A 24,786-nucleotide genomic window follows, 5' to 3' on the forward strand; every position below is an offset into this window, starting at 1 on the left:
TTGAGTGGCTGGTTGCCCACATTGCCTTGGTTGCCCCCATTGACGTGTTGGCTGCTCCCATTGACTTGGTTGCTCCTACTGAGCGGTTGGTTGCCCCCATTGATGGGTTGGTTGCCCACACTGACTTGGTTGCCCCTGTTGAGTGGTTGGTTGCCCCCATTGAGTGGTTGGTTGCCCTCATTGAGTGGTTGGTTGCTCCCATTGAGTGGTAGCTTGCCTCCTTTGACTTGGTTGCTCCCATTGACTTGGTTGCCTCCATTGAGTTGTTGCTTGCCCCCATTGACTTGGTTGCTCCCATTGAGTGGTTGGTTGGCCCCACTGACTTGGTTGCTCCCATTGACTTGGTTGCCTCCATTGAGTGGTTGGTTGCCCCCTTTGACTTGGTTGCTCCTATTGACTTGGTTGCCTCCATTGAGTTGCTGGTCACCCCCGTTGACTTGGTTGCCCCCATGGAGCAGTTGGTTGCCCACAATGACTTGGTTGCCCCCACTGAGTGGTTGGTTGCCCCCATTGACTTGGTTGCCCCCATTGCCCTGTTGCCTACCCCCACTGACTTGGTTGTTCCCATTGAAGTGGCTGGTTGCCCACACTGACTTGGTTGCCCCCACTGCCCTGTTGCTTGCCCCCATTGACTTGCTTGCCCCCATTGAGTGGCTGGTTGCCTACACTGACTTGGTTGCCCCCACTGCCCTGTTGCTTGCCTACATTGACTTGGTTGCCCCCATTGAGTGGTTGGTTGCCCCCATTGCCCTGTTGCTGGCCCCCATTGCCTTGCTTGCTCCCACTGAGTGGCTGGTTGCCTACATTGACTTGGTTGCCCCCATTGAGTGGCTGGTTGCCTACGTTGACTTGGTTGCCCCCATTGAGTGGTTGGTTGCCCACGTTGACTTGGTTGCCCCCATTGAGTGGTTGGTTGCCCACATTGACTTGCTTGCCCCCATTGAGTGGTTGGTTGCCCACGTTGACTTGGTTGCCTCCATTGAGTGGTTGGTTGCCCACATTGACTTGGTTGCCCCCATTGAGTGGCTGGTTGCCTACGTTGACTTGGTTGCCCCCATTGAGTGGTTGGTTGCCCACGTTGACTTGGTTGCCTCCATTGAGTGGTTGGTTGCCCCCGCTGCCTTGCTTGCCCCCATTGAGTGCTTGGTTGCCCACATTGACTTGGTTGCCCCCGTCGCCCTGTTGCTTGCCCCCATCACCCTCTGCCCCCTTGGCCGCCATCGCCGCCGGCAGGAGGAGCCGGAGGGGCTGCGGCGCGGGCTGGGGGCCCGCGGCCACGTGCGGGTAGCGCTGGCGGTGCCGGTGGAAGTGGGCCTTGAGGTTGCCGCGGGCGGCGAAGCGGTTGCCGCACACGGGGCAGCGGTGGGGCCGCTCGGCCGCCGGCGCCCGCAATGGGGCCTGGCGCGCGCCGGCGCTGCCCAAGGCCCTGCCGCACACGGTGCACTCGCGCCGCGCCTCCGGCGGTTGCGGTGGGGCCGGGGGACGGAAAGGGGGCAGGAGGTGGAACAAAGGGGGCTTGGGGGGCAGGAAGGGGCTCTTGGGGGGCTGGAGGGTGCCCAATAGCAGGACCTGGCGGCAAATGTCCTCGGTCAGCTGGAGCTGGTGGAGCTGGCGCTGCTGCAGGATGCGGAGCTCCTCCAGGATCAAGGGTAGGTTCAAGGGGTGGGGGGGGCTGTGGGGCGGGCGGTGGGGGTCGGAGTCCATGGTGGTGGGGGGGGCTGTGGGGGAAAACGGGGGGGGGGGGGGGTTGCACTGAAATCCGGTGCGTTAGGCCCAAAATCGGGGGGTTTAGGCGCAAAATTACGCGGTTTAGCCCCAAAATCAGGCGGTTTAGCCCCAGAATTAGGTGGTTTAGACCCAAATTAGGTTGCTCAGGCCTCAAATTAGGTGGTTTAGCCGAAAATTAGGTGGTTTAGCCCCGAATTGGGGGGTTTAGCCCCAAATTGGGGGGGTTAGCCAAAAATTAGGTGGTTTAGCCCCAAAATTAGGTGGTTTAGGCCCAAAATTAGGTGGTTTAGCCCCAAAATCAGGTGGCTTAGGCCCAAATTTAGGTGGTTTAGCCCCAAAATCAGGTGGCTTAGGCCCAAATTTAGGTGGTTTAGCCCCAAAATTAGGTGGTTTAGGCCCAAAATTAGGTTGTTTAGCCCCAAAATTAGGTGGCTTAGGCCCCAAATTGGGTGGTTTAGCCCTAAAATTAGGTGGTTTACCCCCAAAAATCTGGTGGTTTACCCCGCAAATTAAGGTTTCGACACCAAAAAGCAGTTGCTTGACCCCAAAATTAGGTTGTTTAGGCCCAGAATTAGGTGGTTTAGCCCCAAATTTAGGTGGTTTAGGCCCCAAAATCAGTGGTTTACCCCCCAAAATCAGCTGGTTTATCCCCAAATTGCGGTTTCAACACCAAAAAGCAGTTGTTTGACCCCAAAACTGGGTAGTTTACCCCCAAAACCAGATGTTAAACCCCCAGAAATCAGGTTTTGGACCTCAAAACCGGGTGTTTTACCCCAAAAAAGCAGTTGTTGGGCCCCAAAAACCTCTTATTTCCCCCATATCCCTGTTATTTGCCCAAAATCACCAAAACCACAATTATTCCCCCCCAAAAGCAACATTTTCCTCTCCAAAATCACCTTTTTGCCCTCAAAAACCACCATTAACCCCCCCAAATCACTGTTTTTCCCCCCAAATCAGCATCAACACCCCCAAAATTCACCATTAACCCCCCAAACCAGCCTTTTTCCCCTCAAAAATCACCATTAACCCCCCAAAATCACCATTTCCTCCCCCAAAATCATCATTTTCCCCCAAAATTCACCATTTTCCCCCCAAAAAGCATCATTGTACAGCCAAATCAATATTAGCCCCCCCAAAACCACAATTTCCCCCCCAAAACCACCTTCCCCCCCCAAATTCCTATTTCCCTCCCCCAATACCCATTTTTCACCCCAAACATGTCCAGCCCCAAACTCCCCATTTTTCACCCCAAAACGACCATTATCCCCCCAAAATCCCCATTATGCCCCAAAATCACCATTTCCCCAAAACAAAATCACCATCTTTCCCCCCACATCACCATTCCCCCCTCCCAAATCCACATTTCTCCACCCAAATCCCCATTTCCAGCCCCAAAATCCCCCTTTTTCACCCCAAAATGACCTGCCCCCCCCCCCCCCGCAAATGGATAAGGGGGGGTCCCACCTCCAGGCTCAGCCATGGCTATGGGGGTCCCGTGTGTGCCCCCCCCCACCCATAGGAGGAAGAGGAGGGGACCAAGGCGGATGTAAAGGGGGGGGGAGCCCCCCCCAACAGTGACGTCATTAAGGGGAGGGGGAGTTTTGGGGTGAAAAGGGAGGGAAAAGGGGTTTTGGGGGGGTCTAAAGGAGGTTTTGGGGGGTTAAAGGGGTTTGGGGGGGGTTTAAAGGGGTTTTGGGGGGTCTAAAGGGGGTTTTGGGGGGGTTAAAGGGGTTTTGGGGGGGTTAAAAGGGGTCTTGGGGGGTCTAAAGGGGGTTATGGGGGGGTTAAAGGGGTTTTGGGGGGGTTAAAAGGGGTCTTGGGGGGTCTAAAGGGGGTTATGGGGAGGTTAAAAGGGGTTTTGTGGGGGTTAAAAGGGGTTTGGGGGGCTAAAAGGGGTTTTGGGGTAAGAAACCTATTTTTGGGAGGTATAAACCTATTTCTAGGGTATTAAACTTGCAGTTTTGGGGTGAATAAACTTCTTTGGGGGGGTCTAAATGAACTTTGGGGGCATTTATCCTCATTTTAGGGGGACTTATCCTTAATTTAGGGGAATTTATCCTTATTTTAGGGGGATTTATCCTTATTTTAGGGGGATTTATCCTTATTTTAGGTGAATTTATCCTTATTTTAGGGGGATTTATCCTTATTTTAGGGGAATTTGTCCTTAATTTAGGGAGATTTATCCTTATTTTAGGGGCATTTATCCCTATTTGAGGCTTATTTATCCTTACTTCATTTACTTTAGGGGCTAAATACTTATTTTAGGGGGAATATCAACTTCTTTGGGGGCTTTAATACCGAATTTGGGGGAATTAAACTCGTTTTGGGGGGGTTAAATCCCTATTTTGGGGTTTAAATCTCGATTTGGGGGTTTAAAACTCCCATTTTGGGGTTAAAAACCCTATTTTGGGGGGTTTAAATCCCTATTTAAACCACGACAACCCCTCACTTTTGAGGTAAACCCCTCACTTTTGAGGTAAAGCCCTCACTTTTGAGGCAAACCCCTTATTTTTGAGGTAAACCCCTCACTTTTGAGGTAAACCCCTCGCTTTTGAGGTAGATCCCTCACTTTTGAGGTAAAACCCTCACTTTTGAGGTAAATCCCTCCCTTTTGAGCTAAACCCCTCCCTTTTGAGCTAAACCCCTCCATTTTGGGTTCAAACCCCCACTTTTGGGGGCCTTTCCTCTTACCTTAAGGGGGGGTCGCTCTCAAATGGGGCTTCTTCTCCTTTCGAGCACCTACACCAAGACATGAGCTCAATGGGGTGACCCCCACTTCTTCTTGACCCCCCCAAATCCCGTCCCCCTCCGTCGTCGTCCCCCCCCCCCCCCCATAGACCCCAATGGAACGCGGCCCTAACTTTTGCCCCCACCCCGCGGCCTACCTGGGCCTGCCCCCCCCAAAGTGGGGTCTGGACCCCCCCTTACCCCATCCTTGCCCCCCCAAACCCCCCCCAAGGCTCTGCCCCCCCCCCCTCAACCGCGTCCCCCCTCACCTCGCACCCACCCGGAGGCCGTTGCTAAGGGAAATGGCGGCGTCGCTAAGGGAGAGCCCCCGCCGTTGCCAAGGGCGACGGCGCGGTTGCTAAGGAGACGGGGGAGGCGCTTCCGGGTTCCCCGCCGAGGCCACGCCCCTCCCGGCGCCTCGCAGCCAATCGGAGGGCGTTGCTAGGCAGATTAGGGCGCCATTTTGAGGGGCGAGCCGCGCTCCTCACACACCCCCCCCCCTTCTTTATTTTTATGGCGTTTAATTCCGTTTTTTCCTTTAATTTCCCCAATTTTGGGCCTTTTCTGCCTTCGTCCGCCGTTAATTCCGCGGGGATGGGCGTTTAGAGCGTTTCTCCGACGCGTTTCCTTGCTTTCACGCCGTGGCGTGCCGTTGCCGTGCCTTCCGTTCCGGGTTTAGTCGCTTTTTCATGGAATTTCAGTGGATTTGAGGAGATTTCTCTGGAATTCGGCAAAATTCGCCCTTTTCGCTGATTCGGGGGCGTTTATTGCATTGATTTGGGGCGTTAAATTCAATTTAGAGCCTTTATTTCATCGATTTGGGTGAATTTAATCCGATTTGGGGGCATTAAATTCAATTTTCAGCTTGATTTCATCGATTTGAGTGAATTTAATCCAATTTCGGGGCATTAAATTCGATTCAGAGCCTTTATTTCATTGATTTGAGTGAATTTAATCCACTTTGGGGGCATTAAATTTGATTTGGAGCCTTTATTTCATCGATTTGGGTGAATTTAATCCAATTTGGGGGCATTAAATTCAATTTTGAGCCTTTATTTCATTGATTTGGGTGAATTTAATCCACTTTTGGGGCATTAAATTTGATTTGGAGCCTTTATTTCATCGATTTGGGTGAATTTAATCCAATTTGGGGGCATTAAATTCAATTTTGAGCCTTTATTTCATTGATTTGGGTGAATTTAATCCACCTTTGGGGCATTAAATTCGATTTGGAGCCTTTATTTCATCGATTTGGGTGAATTTAATACAAATTTGGGACATTTAATTCTATTTAGAGCCTTTATTTCATCGATTTGGGTGAATTTAATCCGATTTGGGGGCATTAAATTCAATTTTCAGCTTGATTTCATCGATTTGAGTGAATTTAATCCAATTTCGGGGCATTAAATTCGATTTGGAGCCTTTATTTCATCGGTTTGGGTGAATATAATCCAATTTGGGGGCATTAAATTCAATTTAGAGCCTTTATTTCATTGATTTGGGTGAATTTAATCCAATTTGGGGGCATTAAATTCAATTTAGAGCCTTTATTTCATTGATTTGGGTGAATTTAATCCAATTTGGGGGCATTAAATTCAATTTTGAGCCTTTATTTCATCGATTTGGGTGAATTTAATCCAATTTGGGGGCATTAAATTCAATTTTGAGCCTTTATTTCATTGATTTGGGTGAATTTAATCCACCTTTGGGGCATTAAATTCTATTTGGAGCCTTTATTTCATCGATTTGGGTGAATTTAATCCACTTTTGGGGCATTAAATTCGATTCAGAGCCTTTATTTCATTGGTTTGGGTGAATATAATCCAATTTGGGGGCATTAAATTCGATTTGGAGCCTTTATTTCATCGATTTGGGTGAATTTAATCCAATTTGGGGGCATTAAATTCAATTTTGAGCCTTTATTTCATCGATTTGGGTGAATTTAATCCACTTTTGGGGCATTAAATTCTATTTGGAGCCTTTATTTCATCGATTTGGGTGAATATAATCCAATTTGGGGGCATTAAATTCGATTTGGAGCCTTTATTTCATCGATTTGGGTGAATTTAATACAAATTTGGGACATTTAATTCTATTTAGAGCCTTTATTTCATCGATGTGGGTGAATTTAATCCGATTTTGGGGCATTAAATTCAATTTTCAGCTTGATTTCATCGATTTGAGTGAATTTAATCCAATTTCGGGGCATTAAATTCGATTTGGAGCCTTTATTTCATTGGTTTGGGTGAATATAATCCAATTTGGGGGCATTAAATTCAATTTAGAGCCTTTATTTCATTGATTTGGGTGAATTTAATCCAATTTGGGGGCATTAAATTCAATTTAGAGCCTTTATTTCATCGATTTGGGTGAATTTAATCCAATTTGGGGGCATTAAATTCAATTTTGAGCCTTTATTTCATTGATTTGGGTGAATTTAATCCACCTTTGGGGCATTAAATTCTATTTGGAGCCTTTATTTCATCGATTTGGGTGAATTTAATCCACTTTTGGGGCATTAAATTCGATTCAGAGCCTTTATTTCATTGGTTTGTGTGAATATAATCCAATTTGGGGGCATTAAATTCGATTTGGAGCCTTTATTTCATCGATTTGGGTGAATTTAATCCAATTTGGGGGCATTAAATTCAATTTTGAGCCTTTATTTCATCGATTTGGGTGAATTTAATCCACTTTTGGGGCATTAAATTCGATTCAGAGCCTTTATTTCATTGGTTTGGGTGAATATAATCCAATTTGGGGGCATTAAATTCGATTTGGAGCCTTTATTTCATCGATTTGGGTGAATTTAATCCAATTTGGGTGCATTTATTCCCTTTAATTCCCTTTTATTCCCTTTTTATTCCCCTTTTCCCATTGATTTCCTTGAATTCGTTGCGTTCCTTCCCCTTATTTTCTCTTTTATTCCATTGAAGTCCATTTATTCCCTTTGTTAGCATCGGGAAAGTAGGATTTATTGCTTTATTAATAGGAAAAATTAAGAAAGGCTAATTTAATAATAATTTATTAGTAATTTAATGATATATTGGTAGTAGTCTTGGTTATTAATGCTATTAATGCTAATATTCATGAGATACAATGGTATCTATAGTGAAATACACACTATAAGATCGACTATTAATAATACAATAAAGGGGTATTAGTAATAATAAATCACTTTTCCGCACATAATACTCATGAGCCATCAAGCATTTTCACTAATAATGATAATAAAGTGGCCATTTTGCTGCTAATAACACTAATTATTAATTGGTTAATATGATGTTATTATTCCTTAGTATTATATGTCATTATTAGGATATGACAATTATAATGTATTAATGAGTAGTGTAATATTAGATAATACATAGTTGTTAATATATAAATATATAGGAGGAATATATTATTTCTATATTAATAATATAAATTAGAGTTATAATAATTATAGCCAATATAAAATAATAGAAAATAGAAATAATAGAAAATAATAGGAAATAGAAATAATAGAAATAATAGAAAATAAAAATAATAGAAAATAAAAATAATAGAAATAATAGGAAATAAAAATAATAGAAATAATAGAAAATAGAAATAATAGAAAATAAAAATAATTGAAAATAAATATAATAGAAATAATAGGAAATAAAAATAATAGAAATAATAGAAAATAAAAATAATAGAAAAAAAATAATAAAAATCATAGAAAATAGAAATAAAAGAAAATAATAGAAATAATAGAAAATAAAAATAATAGAAATAATAGAAAATAGAAATAATAGAAAATAAAAATAATAGGAAATAGAAATAATAGAAAACAGAAATAATAGAAAATAAAATAGAAAATAAAAATAATAGGAAATAGAAATAATAGAAAACAGAAATAATAGAAAATAAAATAGAAAATAAAAATAATAGGAAATAGAAATAATAGAAAACAGAAATAATAGAAAATAAAATAGGAAATAAAAATAATAGAAAATAGAAATAATAGAAGATAGAAATAATAGAAAATAAAAAATAGAAAATAATAATTATAATAAATATTGATTCTCTTTTTACAAAAATGTAATTGTTTTGATATTATGAATATTATTAATATCACTGCTGTTAACCGCTAATAAAGGGGTGCAAATCCCTGCAAAGGCGATAATAATGAGAATCAAAAGCGATTATTAGCGGTAAGACAGCGATAATAGTGATTAATGATCGCGCTCATGCGACAGAGCGACGATAAAATAGGAGTATTTGTGCTAATAACAGGAATTAATGAAGGAATAGAGATAACGGGAAATGAATGGGGCTGGTTCCTGCTAATAATAATAGGGAGGGCAAATAAAGTGAGAGGTTTCGATGATAATAATTAATAATTGTTATTAATAATAATAAAATAATAATGATAACATTAATAATAAAATAATAATGATAATTAATAATAATAAAAATAATAATAAAAAATGAAGCCAAATAATGATAAAATTATAAGCTAATAAACACCTAATAGACCTATAAAATAGCGAATAAATGCCAATAAAGAAGCAATTTTTCTCCTAATAGTAGTGATAAAAGGCAATTCCTCCTAATAAAAGGCTCCCAATTAATTCCCATTAATAAAACGAGAATGCTTTCCAACGCTAAGAAGTGCTTCTAATAATTGCAATATAAACCTCTTGATTTCTAATAGAAATTAATCATTTCTAATAAAAACCCTAATAATTTCTAATAGAAACCTTTTAATTTCTCATATTCGAATATAAACCCGATTATTTCTAATAATATAGTATCATTATTTTCGTGCTATTAATGAGAATATGGCTATAAAGAAAAGGATGATAAAGTAACGGTCATTAAACGATTATTTAATGCTATTACCGATAACAATAATAATGCTAATAAATGATATTAATAACGCAAATACTAATACTGATGCTAATAATACTAGAAATAGCAGCATTTCTGCTAATAAGAGTAATAAAAGAGGCTAATGGAGCTAATAATAGTTCCCCTAATACTCAAAGAATAGGTTAATAAGTTGAAATAATAGATTAATAAGTTAAAATAATAGGGAATAAAGGAGCGAGGTCATCGAAGGACAGAATAATAGGTCTAAATCCAGCGAATTGGTGAATATGAGCAATAAAAATAGCAATTCCCATCAAATAAAGCGAATAACAGCAAATAATAGCATTAATAATTAACCAAAAGCGTCAGTTTAATGCGATTATTAGCGTTAATCGAGCACAATTAATAGCATTAATAGCGAGGAGCGACGGTCCTGTTCCGCGCCGTGTCTGGGCCGGCCCCTTTTTGGGGCCAAACCCGCCCGCTTTGGGTTTTTCCCGTGCAGCTGCCGCTGCCAAAAATAGCCACAAAGAGCCCCGAAACCCCAAAAAGCGCCTTTTTCAGCCCAAAAATAGGCCCCGGCTGTCGCTTTCGGCCCCTTGGTTGCAGCAGCTGCTCTCGGCACCTGCATTTCGGGGGGAAAATTAACGTTATCCTCTCAATTAGGGCTAATAATCAAGTCTATTAGGGCTAATAATGGCACGTATTAGGCCTTGCAGTCGAAGTTGAGCCCCAGCCCGCTAAATTAGAGCTAATAATGAGGGTTATTAGGGCTAATAATTACGTTCATTAGGTTTAGAGTTCAATTTATCCCCCATGCCCGGTGAATTAGGGCTAATAATTAAGCCTATTTGGGCTAATAATTGACTTTATGTGGTTCACAAGTATATTTGTCCCCCAACGCCACTAAACAAGGGCCAATAATTAAGCCTATTAGGGCTAATAATTGCGTTCATTAGGTTAATAGTTCAATTTATCCCCCATGCCCGCTGAATTAGGGCTAATAATTAAGCCTATTAGGGCTAATAAATGACTTTATGTGGTTCACAAGCACTTTTCTTCCCCAACCCCACTAAACAAGGGCCAATAATCAAGCCTATTAGGGCTAATAACTAAGTTTATTAGGCTTATGATTAGTTTATCCACCATACCCACAGAATTAGGGCTAATAATTAAACCTATTAGGGCTAATAGTTAACTTTGTTAGGCTAATGATTCAATTTATCCCCCAGCCCCACTGTATTAGGGCTAATAAATAAAACAATTAGGGCTTGTTATTACATTTATCCCTCATCCCTGCTATATTAGGGCTAGTAATTAAGCCTATTAGGGCTAATAATTACCTTTATTAGGCTAATAATTCAATTTACCCTCCATCCCCACTATATTAGGGCTAATAAATAAGAACATTAGGGCTTATAATTCATTTATCCCTCATCACTGCTGTATCAGTGCTAATAATTAAGTCATTGGGGGCTAATAATTAAGGTTATTAGGCTAATAATTAAGTTTATTAGGCTAATAATTCAATTTGTTCCTCATTAGTACTATATTAGTGCTAATAAATAAGACCCTTAGGGCCTATAATTAATTCATTCCCCATTCCTGCTATATTAGGACTAATAATTAAGCCTATTAGGGCTAATAATTAAGCTTATTATGCTAATAATTCATTTCATGCGTCATCGGTTCTATGTTAGGGCTAATAATTAAGTCCATTAGGGCTAATAATTGAGTTTATGACGCTAATAATTCTGTTTATCACCCTTGTCTGCTATATTAGGGCTAATAAATAAGATCATTAGGGCCTATAATGAACTCATCCCCCATACCTGCTATATTAGGGCTACTAATTAATCCTATTAGGCCTAATAATTGAGTTTATTAAGCCAATAATTCTATTAATCCCCCATCCCCCCTATATTAGGACTAATAATGCTATTAGGCCTAATAATTGACTTTATTAGGCTAATAATTCAATTAATCTCCCATCCCCACTATATTAGGGCTAATAATTAATCCTATTAGGCCCAATAATTGACGTTACTAGGCTAACAATTCAATTCATCCCACATCCCCGCTATATTAGGGCTAATAATAAATCCTATTAGGCCAAATAGTTGACTTTATTAGGCTAATAATTCACTTTATCCCCCATACCCCCTATATTAGGGCTAATAATTAATCCTATTAGGGCTAATAATTGACTTTCTTAGGCTAATAATTCAATTTATCCCCCATCCCTGCTATATTAGGGCTAATAATTAATCCTATTAGGCCTAATAATCCCCTTTATCTCCCATCTCCACTACATTCCCCCTAATAATTAACCCTCTCAAGGACCCCCAACCCCCCCCCATTGTGTCCCTATGGACCCTTCCCCACCGCCACGGAGCCACCTTCACCCCAGGTAGGACCCAAACCATTGCCGGGACTGGAGGGGGGGGGGGGTGTCCATGGTGATGGTGCTGAGCCCCCCATGGCCTCAACGCCTCCTTCTTGTCCATGCCCAGGTCTGCGGGCGGCCGTGACGCTGGAGGAGACCGGAGGCGGCCTCCAAAGCCCCGGCGGCTCCATGAGGCTCCTGTGCAAGGCCTCGGGCTTCACCTTCGGCGACTACGGCATGGGATGGATGCGCCAAGCACCGGGGCAGGGGCTCGAGTTCGTCGCTCGCATTAGCAGCGGTGGTGGTAGCACCTACTACGCGCCATCGGTGCAGGGCCGAGCCACCATCACCAGGGACAACTTACTACTGCGTGAAGAGTGGTGATGGTGCTGGTGGTGGTGCTGGTGCTGGTTATGGTGAGTATGGTGCTGGTTATGGTGAGTATGGTGCTGGTTATGGTGCTGGTTATGGTTGGTCTGGTGGGTATGGTGATGGTTATGGTGGGTATGGTGCTGGTTGTGGTGGTTATGGTCGTTATGGTGCTGGTTATGTTTGGTGTGGTGGTTATGGTGGCTATGGTGCTGGTTATGGTGGTTATGCTGCTGGTTTATCGTGCGTATGGTGGGTATGGTGCTGGTTGTGGTGGTTATGCTGCTGGTTTATCGTGCGTATGGTGGGTATGGTGCTGGTTGGTACTGCTTATGGTGGCTATGGTGCTGGTTATGGTGGGTATGGTGGCTATGGTGCTGGTTATGGTGGGTATGGTGCTGGTTGTGGTGGTTATGGTGGCTATGGTGCTGGTTATGGTGGGTATGGTGGATTTGGTACTGCTTACGGTGGGTATGGTGCTGGTTATGGTGGCTATGGTGGCTATGGTGCTGGTTATGGTGGGTATGGTGGGTATGGTGGGTATGGTGGTTATGGTACTGGGTATTCTGGTTATGGTGGTTATGGTGCTGGGTATGCTGGTTATGGTGGTTATGGTGTTGGTGCTGGTGGTTATGATGTGTATGGTGACTTTGGTGCTGGTTATGGTGCTTATGGCCAGTATGGTGCTGCTTGCGCTGCTTACGGTGGTCATGGTGCTGGTTATGGGTATAGCACCATAACCACCATACCTAGCACCATACTCACCATAACCAGCACCACCACCAGCACCATCACCTCTCTTCACGCAGTAGTAAGTGGCCGTGTCCTGGGCCGTGAGGCCGCTCATCTGCAGCGTGACCGTGCCCTGGGGGTTGTCCCTGGTGATGGTGGCTCGGCCCTGCACCGATGCCCCGTAGTAGGTGCCACCACCACTGTTAATGCCAATGGGAGCCACCACCACCATTGCTGTCAATGCTTGCGACCCATTGGAGCCCCTGCGCCGGTGCCTGGCGCATCCCTCCTATGGGGTAGGTGCTGATGGTGGAGCTGGATCCGGACCCAAGCCTCCCCCATTGACCACAATGGCCTCCAGTGGCCTCAGGCCTTGGCTCTTTGACCAAGCTCTCAACCGCTTGAAGCCCAAAACGTGCCTTTTCCAACTGAATCCCCCCTCTTTGCCCAAAACGGGTCGGTTTTGCCCCAAATGGTGATTCTTCATTCCAGGGGCTCCATGAGGCTCCTGTGCAAGGCCTCGGGCTTCACCTTCAGCAGCTACGCCATGGGATGGATGCGCCAAGCACCGGGGCAGGGGCTCGAGTTCGTCGCAGGCATTAGCAGCAGTGGTGGCAGCACCAGATACGGGGCATCGGTGCAGGGCCGAGCCACCATCACCAGGGACAACTCCCAGGGCACGGTCACGCTGCAGATGAGCGGCCTCACGGCCCAGGACACGGCCACTTACTACTGCGTGAAGAGTGCTGGTGGTGGTGGTGATGGTGGTGCTGCTTATGGTGAGTATGGTGCTGGTTATGGTGCTGGTTATGGTGGTTATAGTGGTTATGGTGCTGGTTGTGGTGGTTATGGTGTGTATGCTGCTGGTTATGTTTGGTATGGTGAGTATGGTGGGTATGGTGCTGGGTATGGTGGTTATGGTGCTGGTTGTGGTTGTTATGGTGGTGGTTATGTTGGGTATGGTGGGTATGGCGCCTGTTATGCTGGTTACAGTGGATATGGTGGGTATGCTGCTTGTTATGGTGGTTGTGGTGCTGGCTATGGGTATACCAACATACCCACCAATACCAGCACCATACTCACCGTAACCAGCACCAGGAGCACCACCATCAGCACTCTTCACGCAGTAGTAAGTGGCCGTGTCCTGGGCCGTGAGGCCGCTCATCTGCAGCGTGACCGTGCCCTGGGAGTTGTCCCTGGTGATGGTGGCTCGGCCCTGCACCGATGGCGCGTAGTAGGTGCTACCACCATTGCTGTAAATGCTTGCGACGTACTCGAGCCCCTGCCCCGGTGCTTGGCGCATCCATCCCATGCCGTAGCTGCCGAAGGTGAAGCCCGAGGCCTTGCACAGGAGCCTCATGGAGCCGCCGGGGCTTTGGAGGCCGCCTCCGGTCTCCTCCAGCGTCACGGCCGCCCGCAGACCTGGGCATGGACAAGAAGGAGGCGTTGAGGCCATGGGGGGCTCAGCACCATCACCATGGACACCCCCCCCCCTCCAGTCCTGGCAATGGTTTGGACCTACCTGGGGTGAAGGTGGCTCCGTGGCGGTGGGGAAGGGTCCATAGGGACACAATGGGGGGGGTTGGGGGAAACCTGTGGAGGTTTGGGTCAATGGCTGCAGTTTTGGGTCAATGGCTGCAGTTTTGGGTCAATGGCTGCAGAGTTGGGTCAATGGCTCCAGGTTTGGGTCAATGGCTGCAGAGTTGGGTCAATGGCTGCAGTTTTGGGTCAATGGCTGCAGAGTTGGGTCAATGGCTCCAGGTTTGGGTCAATGGCTGCAGAGTTGGGTCAATGGCTCCAGGTTTGGGTCAATGGCTGCAGAGTTGGGTCAATGGCTCCAGGTTTGGGTCAATGGCTGCAGAGTTGGGTCAATGGCTCCAGGTTTGGGTCAATGGCTCCAGGTTTGGGTCAATGGCTGCAGAGTTGGGTCAATGGCTCCAGGTTTGGGTCAATGGCTGCAGAGTTGGGTCAATGGCTCCAGGTTTGGGTCAATGGCTGCAGTTTTGGGTCAATGGCTGCAGAGTTGGGTCAATGGCTCCAGGTCTGGGTCAATGGCTCCAGGTTTGGGTCAATGGCTCCAGGTTTGGGTCAATGGCTCCGGGTTTGGGTCAACGGCTCCAGGTTTGGGCTTCACCTTGGGCACCAAAACCCCATGGGATGGATGCGCCAAGCACCGGGGCAGGGGCTCGAGTACGTCGCAAGCATTAGCTACGGTGGTGGTAGCACCTACTACGCGCCATCGGTGCAGGGCCGAGCCACCATCACCAGGGACAACTCCCAGGGCACGGTCACGCTGCAGATGAGCGGCCTCACGGCCCAGGACACGGCCACTTACTACTGCGTGAAGAGAGGTGATGGTGCTGGTGGTGCTGGTTATGGTGAGTATGCCAATGGTATTGGTGGTTATGGTGCTATACCCATAGCCAGCACCATGAACACCATAACCACCATAACCAGCACCATACCCAGCATACCCACCATAACCACCATACCCATCATACCAAACATAACCAGCATCATAACCACCATAACCACCACAACCAGCACCATACCCACCATACCCAGCACCATAACCAGCACCATACTCACCATAACCAGCACCAGGAGCACCACCACCAGCACTCTTCACGCAGTAGTAAGTGGCCGTGTCCTGGGCCGTGAGGCCGCTCATCTGCAGCGTGACCGTGCCCTGGGAGTTGTCCCTGGTGATGGTGGCTCGGCCCTGCACCGATGGCGCGTAGTAGGTGCTACCACCACTGCTGTAAATGCTTGCGACGAACTCGAGCCCCTGCCCCGGTGCTTGGCGCATCCATCCCATGGGGTTTTGGTGCCCAAGGTGAAGCCCAAACCTGGAGCCATTGACCCAAACCTGCAGCCATTGACCCAACTCTGCAGCCATTGACCCAAACCCGGAGCCATTGACCCAAACCTGGAGCCATTGACCCAACTCTGCTGCCATTGACCCAAACCTGGAGCCATTGACCCAAACCTGCAGCCATTGACCCAACTCTGCAGCCATTGACCCAAACCTGGAGCCATTGACCCAACTCTGCAGCCATTGACCCAACTCTGGAGCCATTGACCCAACTCTGCAGCCATTGACCCAAACCTCCACAGGTTTCCCCCAACCCCCCCCATTGTGTCCCTATGGACCCTTCCCCACCGCCACGGAGCCACCTTCACCCCAGGTAGGACCCAAACCATTGCCAGGACTGGAGGGGGGGGGGTGTCCATGGTGATGGTGCTGAGCCCCCCATGGCCTCAACGCCTCCTTCTTGTCCATGCCCAGGTCTGCGGGCGGCCGTGACGCTGGAGGAGACCGGAGGCGGCCTCCAAAGCCCCGGCGGCTCCATGAGGCTCCTGTGCAAGGCCTCGGGCTTCACCTTCGGCAGCTACGCCATGGGATGGATGCGCCAGGCACCGGGGCAGGGGCTCGAGTACGTCGCTGAGATTAGCAAGAGTGGTGGCAGCACCTGGTACGCGCCATCGGTGCAGGGCCGAGCCACCATCACCAGGGACAACTCCCAGGGCACGGTCACGCTGCAGATGAGCGGCCTCACGGCCCAGGACACGGCCACTTACTACTGCGTGAAGGGTGCTTACACTGGTGGTGGTGGTGGTGCTGGTTATGGTGAGTATGGTGATGGTTCTGGTGGGTATGGTGCTGGTTATGGTGGGTATGGTGGTTGTGCTGCTGTTTATGCTGGTTATGATGGTTATGGTGCTGGTGCTGGTGGTTATGATGTGTATGGTGAGTTTGGTGCTGGATGCGGTGGTTCAGGTATGCGTGGTGTTTATGGTGGGTATGGTGCTGGTTCTGGTTGTTATGGTGGGTATGGGGGTGGGTATGGTGGGTATGGTGCTCATTATGGTGGTTATGGTGCTGGCTGTGGTGGTTATGGTAGGTATGGTGGTTTTGGTGGGTATGGGGCTGGTTATGGTAGGTATGGTGGGTTTGGTGCTGGTTAGAGTGGTTATGGTGCTGGTTGTGTTGGTTGTGGTAGGTATGATGGGTATGGTGCTGGTTACGGTGGTTATGGTGCTGGTTGTGCTGGTTATGGTATGTATGGTGGTTTTGGTGCTGGTTATGGTGGGTATGGTGGGTATTTTTGGTATGGTGTTGGTTATGGTGCTGTTTATGGTGGCTGTGGTGGTTATGGTGTTGGTGCTGGTGGTTATGATGTGTATGGTGACTTTGGTGCTGGTTATGGTGGTTATGGCCTGTATGGTGCTGCTTGTGCTGCTTATGGTGGTCATGGTGCTGGTTATGGGTACACCACCATAACCATCATAACCAGCACCATACTCACCAGAACCAGCACCACCAGTACCACCACCACCAGCACTCTTCACGCAGTAGTAAGTGGCCGTGTCCTGGGCCGTGAGGCCGCTCATCTGCAGCGTGACCGTGCCCTGGGAGCTGTCCCTGGTGATGGTGGCTCGGCCCTGCACCGATGGCGCGTAACCGGTGCCACCACCACTGTTAATGCTTGCGACGGACTCGAGCCCCTGCCCCGGTGCTTGGCGCACCCATCCCATGTCGTAGCTGCCGAAGGCAAAGCCTGAGGCCTTGCTGTGGTTGTGGTGGTGATGGTGGTGATGGTGGTGATAGTGGTGATGGTGGTGATGGTGGTGATGGTGGTGATGGTGGTGATGGTGGTGATGGTTAATCAATGATGAGGGCACTGCAGTGAGTGCAGTTAATCGATCAATGCGCTCTCATTAATGAGGCCTCTGCAGTGATTGCAGTTCACGGTCCCTATTAATTAAATCATTAGCGTTAATTAGTTCATTCATTAGCTTGAATTAATGATTTCATTATCTTTAGTCAGGCTTGTTTTGAAGCAGGCCACCTGCCACGAAGCCCCATGAGGCCTCCCTGTGAATTCACTCGTGAAGGGAGCAGCTGCCCCGAAGCCCCATGAGGCCCCCCCCTTAATTAATTAATTAGTTCATTAATTAGCCCTAATGAAAGGCATCGCAATGATAAAATTCAATAGATGTAATGTGTAAAAGGATAGCAAAGAAATGAAAGTGCTAATGTCAAATAATTGGGGCGTTAACTGATGAGAGCAGATTAAGGTATATAATTAATGAGAGTAAAGAGATTAATATATATAATTAATGAGAGTAAATAGATTAATATGTATAATTAATTAGAGTAAAGAGATTAATATATATAATTAATAAGAGCAAAGAGATTAATATATATAATTAGTGAGAGCAAAGAGATTAGTATATAAAATTAATGATAGTACAGAGATTAATAAATATAATTAATGAGAGCAAATATATATTGTTAATGAGAGTAAATTTCAATATAATTAATGAGAGTAAATATATTAATATCTATAATCAGTGACAGCAAATGCATGAGGTTTCTATTAAACAACTAATAATGTGTAATTGCTAAGCATTAAACATTGTTAATAGTAATTAAACATTGGTAATAACAGTAATTCTTATTCCTCACTAATGATTAATAAATAGGAATTGATTGGTAATGGTATTAAAAATAGATGAAGGTGATAAGAAGTAATATAGGGTTAAATTAATTGTGGGGTTCAAATAGGGATGTAAAAGACTATAGAATGAATCAATATAAGATCATCTAATTAATTAATTACATAGAAGTTTATTAAGACGCACTTCCTATGAAACCGTGCAATTCTTATTAAACCATTAAACCCAATTAATAAATCTCAGCTAGTTAATGGCTAGGTACCTAGCTCGATGCATCATGGCTGCATTAAGGAGTTGCAATTAATCGATCGATTAATTAATCTGCAGTTAATTCCATGCACAATCCATTCATTATTTGGCCATTAATTCCACGTCGAGATCACAATCGATTAATTAATCGTCAATTGAGTCTATGGCGATAACTCGAGCTAGTAATTAATTCATCTGCAATTAATTCCATGTCGGTATCACGATTAGTTCATCAAGCAATACAATCAATGCCCTTCATTCCGTATTGAGATCACTATTAAGTTATTCATTACCCTGCCATTAATGCCACGGCAGGATCACAATTAATTTATTAATTAACCTGCAATTAATTCCACGTTGATAGCTTAATGAACTTATTAATGAATATGTCATTAATTCCGTGGCGAGATCACTGTAGATTGATTAATCAATCAATTGATTAATCCACCATTAATCCCACATCGCCATTACCTGATTAATCAATCCCCCCCCCGCCATCAATTGATCCCTCCCCATTGCCCCATAGCCCCGCCCCCTTTCTTAACCCCCCCTTCCCCCTATGCAAACCCCCCCTTGCCCCATCGCCTTCATAACCCCTCCACCCCATGGCCCCACCACCGCCATCGCCACGGGCACCACAATGGCCTTCCCCATCCTCGTCTTCCTCCTCGCGGCCTCCATCCCAGGTAGGTCCAAACCCATTGCCGGGACTGGAGGGCGGGGGGTGTCCATGGTGATGGTGCTGAGCCCCCCCATGGCCTCAACGCCTCCTTCTTGTCCATGCCCAGGTCTGCGGGCGGCCGTGACGCTGGAGGAGACCGGAGGCGGCCTCCAAAGCCCCGGCGGCTCCATGAGGCTCCTGTGCAAGGCCTCGGGCTTCACCTTCGGCAGCTACGGCATGGGATGGATGCGCCAAGCACCGGGGCAGGGGCTCGAGTACGTCGCAGGCATTAGCAGCAGTGGTGGTGGCACCAACTACGCGCCATCGGTGAAGGGCCGAGCCACCATCACCAGGGACAACTCCCAGGGCACGGTCACGCTGCAGATGAGCGGCCTCACGGCCCAGGACACGGCCACTTACTACTGCGTGAAGGGTGCCCACGGTGGTGCCGGGGGCATGGGGGACCCGGGCATGAATGGGGCCCGGTGGGTCCCATAGGGTGCCGTAGGGTGCGGATGGGTGATGGAGCGTGGTTCCTGTTGGGGGGTGAGGGGGGAGGGTGAGGGGTTGGGAGGTGAAATGGTCTGAGATGGAGGTGGGGAGCCATTGGATGGAGGTGGGGAGCCATTGGATGGAGGTGGCGACCCATTGGATGGAGGTGGCGACCCATTGGATGGACAGCAGGGCCCATTGGATGGAGATGGAGATCTCTTGGATGGAGATCAAGACCCATTGGGTGGAGATCAAGACCCACTGGATGGATATCAAGACCCATTGGATGGAGATGGGGACCCATTGGGTGGAGATCAAGACCCATTGGATGGAGATGGGGACCCATTGGATGGAGAACAAGGCCCATTGGATGGAGAACAAGGCCCATTGGATGGAGGTGGGACCCATAGGGTAGAGATGGGTACCCCATTGGATGGAGGTGGGGACCCATTGGATGGAGGTGGGGACCCATTGGATGGAAAGCAGGGCCCATTGGATGGAGATGGAGATCTCTTGGATGGAGATCAAGACCCATTGGGTGGAGATCAAGACCCATTGGATGGATATCAAGACCCATTGGATGGAGATGGGGACCCATTGGTGGAGATCAAGACCCATTGGATGGAGAACAAGGCCCATTGGATGGAGAACAAGACCCATTAAATGGATATCAAGACCATTGGATGGAGATGGGGGATCCATTGGATGGAGAACAAGGCCCATTGGATGGAGGTGGGACCCATAGGATAGAGATGGGGACCCTTTGGATGGAGATGGGTACCCATTGGATGGAGATGGAGATCTCTTGGATGGAGATCAAGACCCATTGGGTGGAGATCAAGACCCATTGGATGGAGATGGGGACACATTGGATGGAGAACAAGACCCATTGGATGGAGATCAAGACCCATTGGATGGAGAACAAGGCCCATTGGATAGAGAACAAGGCCCATTGGATGGAGGTGTGACCCATAGGATAGAGATGGGGACCCCTTTGGATGGAGATGGGGACCCATTGGATGGAGATGGAGATCTCTTGGATGGAGATCAAGACCCATTGGGTGGAGATCAAGACCCATTGGATGGAGATGGGGACACATTGGATGGAGAACAAGACCCATTGGATGGAGATCAAGACCCATTGGATGGAGATCAAGACCCATTGGATGGAGAACAAGGCCCATTGGATGGAGGTGGGAACCCATAGGATAGAGATGGGGACCCTTTGGATGGAGATGGGTACCCATTGGATGGAGATGGAGATCTCTTGGATGGAGGTGGAGATCTCTTGGATGGAGATCAAGACCCATTGGGTGGAGATCAAGACCCATTGGATGGAGATGGGACCCATTGGATGGATATCAAGACCCATTGGATGGAGATGGGGACCCATTGGATGGAGGTGGGACCCATAGGATAGAGATGGGGACCCATAGGATGGAGGTGGGACCCATTGGATGGAGGTGGGGACCCATTGGATGGAGGTGGGGACCCATTGGATGGACAGCAGGGCCCATTGGATGGAGATGGAGATCTCTTGGATGGAGATCAAGACCCATTGGGTGGAGATCAAGACCCATTGGATGGAGATGGGGACACGTTGGATGGAGAACAAGACCCATTGGATGGAGAACAAGGCCCATTGGATGGAGATGGGTACCCATTGGATGGAGTTGGGGACCCATTGGATGGAGGTGGAGGCCCATTGGATAGAGATGAGGAAGTCTTAGATGGAGATCAAGACCCATTGATGGAGACCAAGACCCATTGGATGAAGATGGGGATCCATTGGATGGAGATGGGGACCCATTGGATGGAGACCAAGACCCATTGGATGGAGACCAAGACCCATAGGATGGAGATGGGGACCCACTGGATGGAGATCAAGACCCATTGGATGGAGGACAAGGCCTTGAGGAGCACAAAACCCCCCTTTAGTTTGCCTGTGTTGACCAATTTTGCCCACTTTTGACCCAAACCAGGCCCTATTTTTCCCATACTTTGCCCATTCTCCCCCAAACCTGGGTCTGGTCGCACCTTTGGGGCCACTTTTGACCCAAACCTGGGCCTATTTTGCCCCTTTTTGGCCACATTCCCCCCGAATCTCACCCCACTTTTCCCTTCCCACCACTACAATCCACAGTTTCAGGGATATTTTCCCATTTCTGGCCGATTTCACCCCAAATATTGCCAATTTTGGCCTTTTATGGACCTTTCCCCACCTTTTAGACCCATCTTCCCCCCTTTATCCCCATTTCACCCCTTTATCCCCATTTCCCCCCCCTTATCCCCCATTTTCCTACCATCTATCCCCATTTCCCCCCTTTATCCCCATTTCCCACCTTTTATCCCCATTTCCCCCTTTTATCCCCATTTCCCCCTTTATCCCCATTTCCTACCCTTTATGCCCATTTTCCCACCGTTTATCCCCATTTTCCTACCATCTATCCCCATTCCCACCCTTTATCCCCATTTCCCACCTTTTATCCCCATTTCCCCCCTTTATCCCCATTTCCCACCTTTTATCCGCATTTTCCCCCCTTATCCCCATTTTCCATCCCTTTATCCCCATTTCCCCACCCTTTATCCCCCATTTTCCCCCTTTTATCCCCATTTCCCCACCCTTTATCCCCATTTTCCCCCCTTTATGCCCATTTCCCCACCTTTTATCCCCATTTTCCCCCTTTTATCCCCATTTCCCCACCTTTTCTCCCCATTTTCCCCCCTTATCCCCATTTTCCCCCTTTATCCCCATTTCCCACCTTTTATCCCCATTTCCCCACCCTTTATCCCCATTTCCCACCCTTTATCCCCATTTTCCCCCCTTATCCCCATTTTCCCCGTGTTTTCTCCCCATTTCCCCCCTTTTCTCCCCATTTCCCCCCTTTTCTCCCCATTTCCACCCTCCACCCCCACTTCATGCCCAATCCCACGGGATTTCACCCCATTTCAACCCATCCCCACTCAATCCCCCCCTTCGCCCCCTTCCTCCTCCTCCCGACCCATGGATGCTCCTGACGGGAACCTTCGCACGCGGAAAAGCTCCATCCCCACCCAACGAGAGGGGGTTTTGGGGCTAAAAACCCCATTTTCCGCCCATTTCGGGCGCCTTTGGGCGTGCTTGAGGAGCGATGGGATGGATGAGCTCCAAAGGGGATATTGTCCCATCCTGTACCACTGTGGGTACTGATGCTGGTTGGGGGTGCTGGTGCTAATCACAGTGCTGCAGGCAATGACAAGAAATCCCCCTCTTTACCCCCATTTTTTGCCCCTTTTTGCCCCTTTTTTGCCCCTTTTTGCCCCAAGTCGACCCCAATTTCTACCCTTCCCAGCCAATTCCACACCCAAATCCCGTGCCTTTTTCACCTTTTCCCCTGTTTTTTCGCCACTTTGAACCCCCAAAATGCGGATATTTCACTTCCTACCCCCCGTTTTTCACCCCCAAAATTGCCACTTTCTTGCTGTTTACCTCCGTTTCTGTCCTAATTTTAGGGTTATTTTCCACGTTCTGGCCAATTTTCCCTCCAATAGCCGCTTAATTTTCCCTTTTCCCCCCAAATATCGGCCTTTTTCCTCCATTTTATCATGCTTCATCATCATAAATATGAAATTTTGTCTAATTTTGACCAATTTTCCCCCAAATTTTCCATTTTGGGGCTTATTACCCCTTTTTACTCACTTTTTTGGGGGGGGGGAAACACCGAAATCTTGGTTCTTCGGAGCCTCAGGTGGAAAACCTCCAAATTCACCGCAAAATTGTCACAATTTGGGACCAAATTCGACAATTTGGGCGTTCGGAACAGCCGGAATTTCGTTGGTTTAGGTGTTTTTTTAGTGAAAATTGGCCCAAATTGCTTCAAATCGAGGGTTTGGCCCCAAAATGAGCAGGGGGAGGGGTTTTTGTATGGGAGGGCATTGACTTCGTCTCATTGTGCTCTTCCTGTTGGATCGATGCCTGGGGCACAGGCACCTCCGTCACGGTCTCCTCCGGTGAGTCCTCATCCCACCACCCCCGTTTTGACCAATTTTGCCCTTTTTCACCCCCAAATTCCACCCCGGGGGGGGGGGGGGTGTCTTGGGGGCAACCCCATTTTGATGGCTGGGGCCATCAAATGGTGTTTTTCTTGGGGGGGGGGAATGTCCGTTTTGGGGTGAAAAAGTCCGGGTTTATGTGTTTTTTTGAGGGAAAAAGTGAATTGAGGGGCTAAAAATGGGGCAAAAAGTCCGTTTTGAGGGGTTTTGTCCAGGAAATTGTCATTTGGAGGTGACTTAGCGGCAGATTTGGGCTGAAAATGGCCATTTTGGGGTGTTTTTAGAAGGAAAAATCGCTCCGGAGGTGATTTAGTGGCAGATTTAGGGCAAAATATGTCAATTTTTGGAGTGGTTTTTACGTGAAATAATGATTTGGAGGTGATGTAATGGTCAAAAATGGGCTAAAAAGTCCATTTTTAGGGTCTTTTTAGGCTTAAAATTTACTTGGAGGTGATGTAATGGTCAAAAATGGGCTAAAAGTCGATTTTTAGGGTCTTTTTTAGGCTTAAAATTTATTTGGAGGTGATTTAATGGTCAAAATAGGCTAAAAAGTCGATTTTTAGGGTCTTTCTTGGTGGAAAAACACTGATTTGGAGGTGATTTAATGGTCAAAAATGGGCTAAAAGTCGATTTTTAGGGTCTTTTTTAGGCTTAAAATTTATTTGGAGGTGATTTAATGGTCAAAAATAGGCTAAAAAGTCCATTTTTAGGGTCTTTTTGGGGAGAAAACTCATCCAGAGGTGATTTAATGGCGGATTTGGGCCATAAAAGGTTAATTTTAGGGTCTTTTTTTTTGTCGAAAAAATGGAATTGAGGGCAATTTGTGGGCAAAAATGATCAAAACCCCCCAATTTTGGTGTGTGTGTGTGAGGGGGGATGAAGAAATTTGGGGTGAAAAACGGCAGACTTTGGCTGAAAAAGTATTCTGTATGGATTTTTGATCAGAAACGAGCCAATCTCTCTATTTTTGGGTCATTTTGGGGGTAAATTTGCTGTCAAAGTCCCACTTCCTCGGGTTTTAATGGGTTTTTAGCCCAGATTCGCTTCAAAAGGGGGGATTTGGGGCCGTTAGTGTGAATTTGATCCCTATTTCCCCCTCTTTTTACCC

General features: G+C 46.9%; 3 protein-coding genes and 2 gene segments (V, D, J or C); 3 read left to right on the forward strand and 2 right to left on the reverse strand.

The window, feature by feature from the left end:
* Nucleotides 1–455: 455 nt before the first annotated feature.
* Nucleotides 456–4,919, reverse strand: LOC136006597 (50 kDa spicule matrix protein-like). Of its 4 annotated transcripts, none has more exons than XM_065664605.1 (3): nucleotides 4,736–4,919; nucleotides 4,420–4,467; nucleotides 456–1,718 (listed from the first exon to the last, which is right to left on the reverse strand). In XM_065664605.1, the coding sequence occupies exon 3, from the start codon at nucleotides 1,702–1,704 to the stop codon at nucleotides 541–543; it is 1,164 nt and encodes a 387-aa protein (XP_065520677.1). In that variant the 5' UTR covers nucleotides 1,705–1,718; nucleotides 4,420–4,467; nucleotides 4,736–4,919; the 3' UTR covers nucleotides 456–540. The 4 variants fall into 4 exon arrangements, with proteins under 4 accessions (XP_065520677.1, XP_065520676.1, XP_065520678.1 ...); XM_065664604.1 differs by having other exon boundaries at nucleotides 4,725–4,919; XM_065664606.1 differs by lacking the exon at nucleotides 4,736–4,919 and adding an exon at nucleotides 4,614–4,631.
* An 8,151-nt stretch (nucleotides 4,920–13,070) lies between these two features.
* Nucleotides 13,071–14,252, reverse strand: LOC136006598 (Ig heavy chain Mem5-like). The gene has a single exon (XM_065664607.1). The coding sequence runs from the start codon at nucleotides 14,235–14,237 to the stop codon at nucleotides 13,071–13,073; it is 1,167 nt and encodes a 388-aa protein (XP_065520679.1). The 5' UTR covers nucleotides 14,238–14,252.
* A 681-nt stretch (nucleotides 14,253–14,933) lies between these two features.
* On the forward strand, nucleotides 14,934–15,683 carry LOC136006599 (Ig heavy chain Mem5-like). The gene has a single exon (XM_065664608.1). It carries the CDS (start codon nucleotides 14,934–14,936, stop codon nucleotides 15,681–15,683), a length of 750 nt encoding a protein of 249 aa, XP_065520680.1.
* A 338-nt stretch (nucleotides 15,684–16,021) lies between these two features.
* Nucleotides 16,022–16,765, forward strand: LOC136006600 (Ig heavy chain V region XIG14-like). The segment is given in 1 exon segment: nucleotides 16,022–16,765. A coding segment is annotated over 1 exon segment (714 nt).
* Nucleotides 16,766–19,037: 2,272 nt separating this feature from the next.
* LOC136006601 (immunoglobulin heavy variable 3-64D-like) lies at nucleotides 19,038–22,127 on the forward strand. The segment is given in 2 exon segments: nucleotides 19,038–19,179; nucleotides 19,282–22,127. Coding segments are annotated over 2 exon segments (498 nt in total).
* The last annotated feature ends 2,659 nt before the right edge of the window (nucleotides 22,128–24,786 follow it).

Source organism: Lathamus discolor, unplaced genomic scaffold, assembly GCF_037157495.1.
Source record: "Lathamus discolor isolate bLatDis1 unplaced genomic scaffold, bLatDis1.hap1 Scaffold_315, whole genome shotgun sequence".
NCBI classification, from domain to species: Eukaryota; Metazoa; Chordata; class Aves; order Psittaciformes; family Psittacidae; genus Lathamus; species Lathamus discolor.

Coding starts and splice junctions, on each gene's coding strand:
- LOC136006599 (XM_065664608.1), top strand. CDS start 14,934: ATGGGATGGATGCGCCAAGCACCGGGGCAGGGGCTCGAGTACGTCGCA.
- LOC136006598 (XM_065664607.1), bottom strand. CDS start 14,237: ATGGCCTCAACGCCTCCTTCTTGTCCATGCCCAGGTCTGCGGGCGGCC.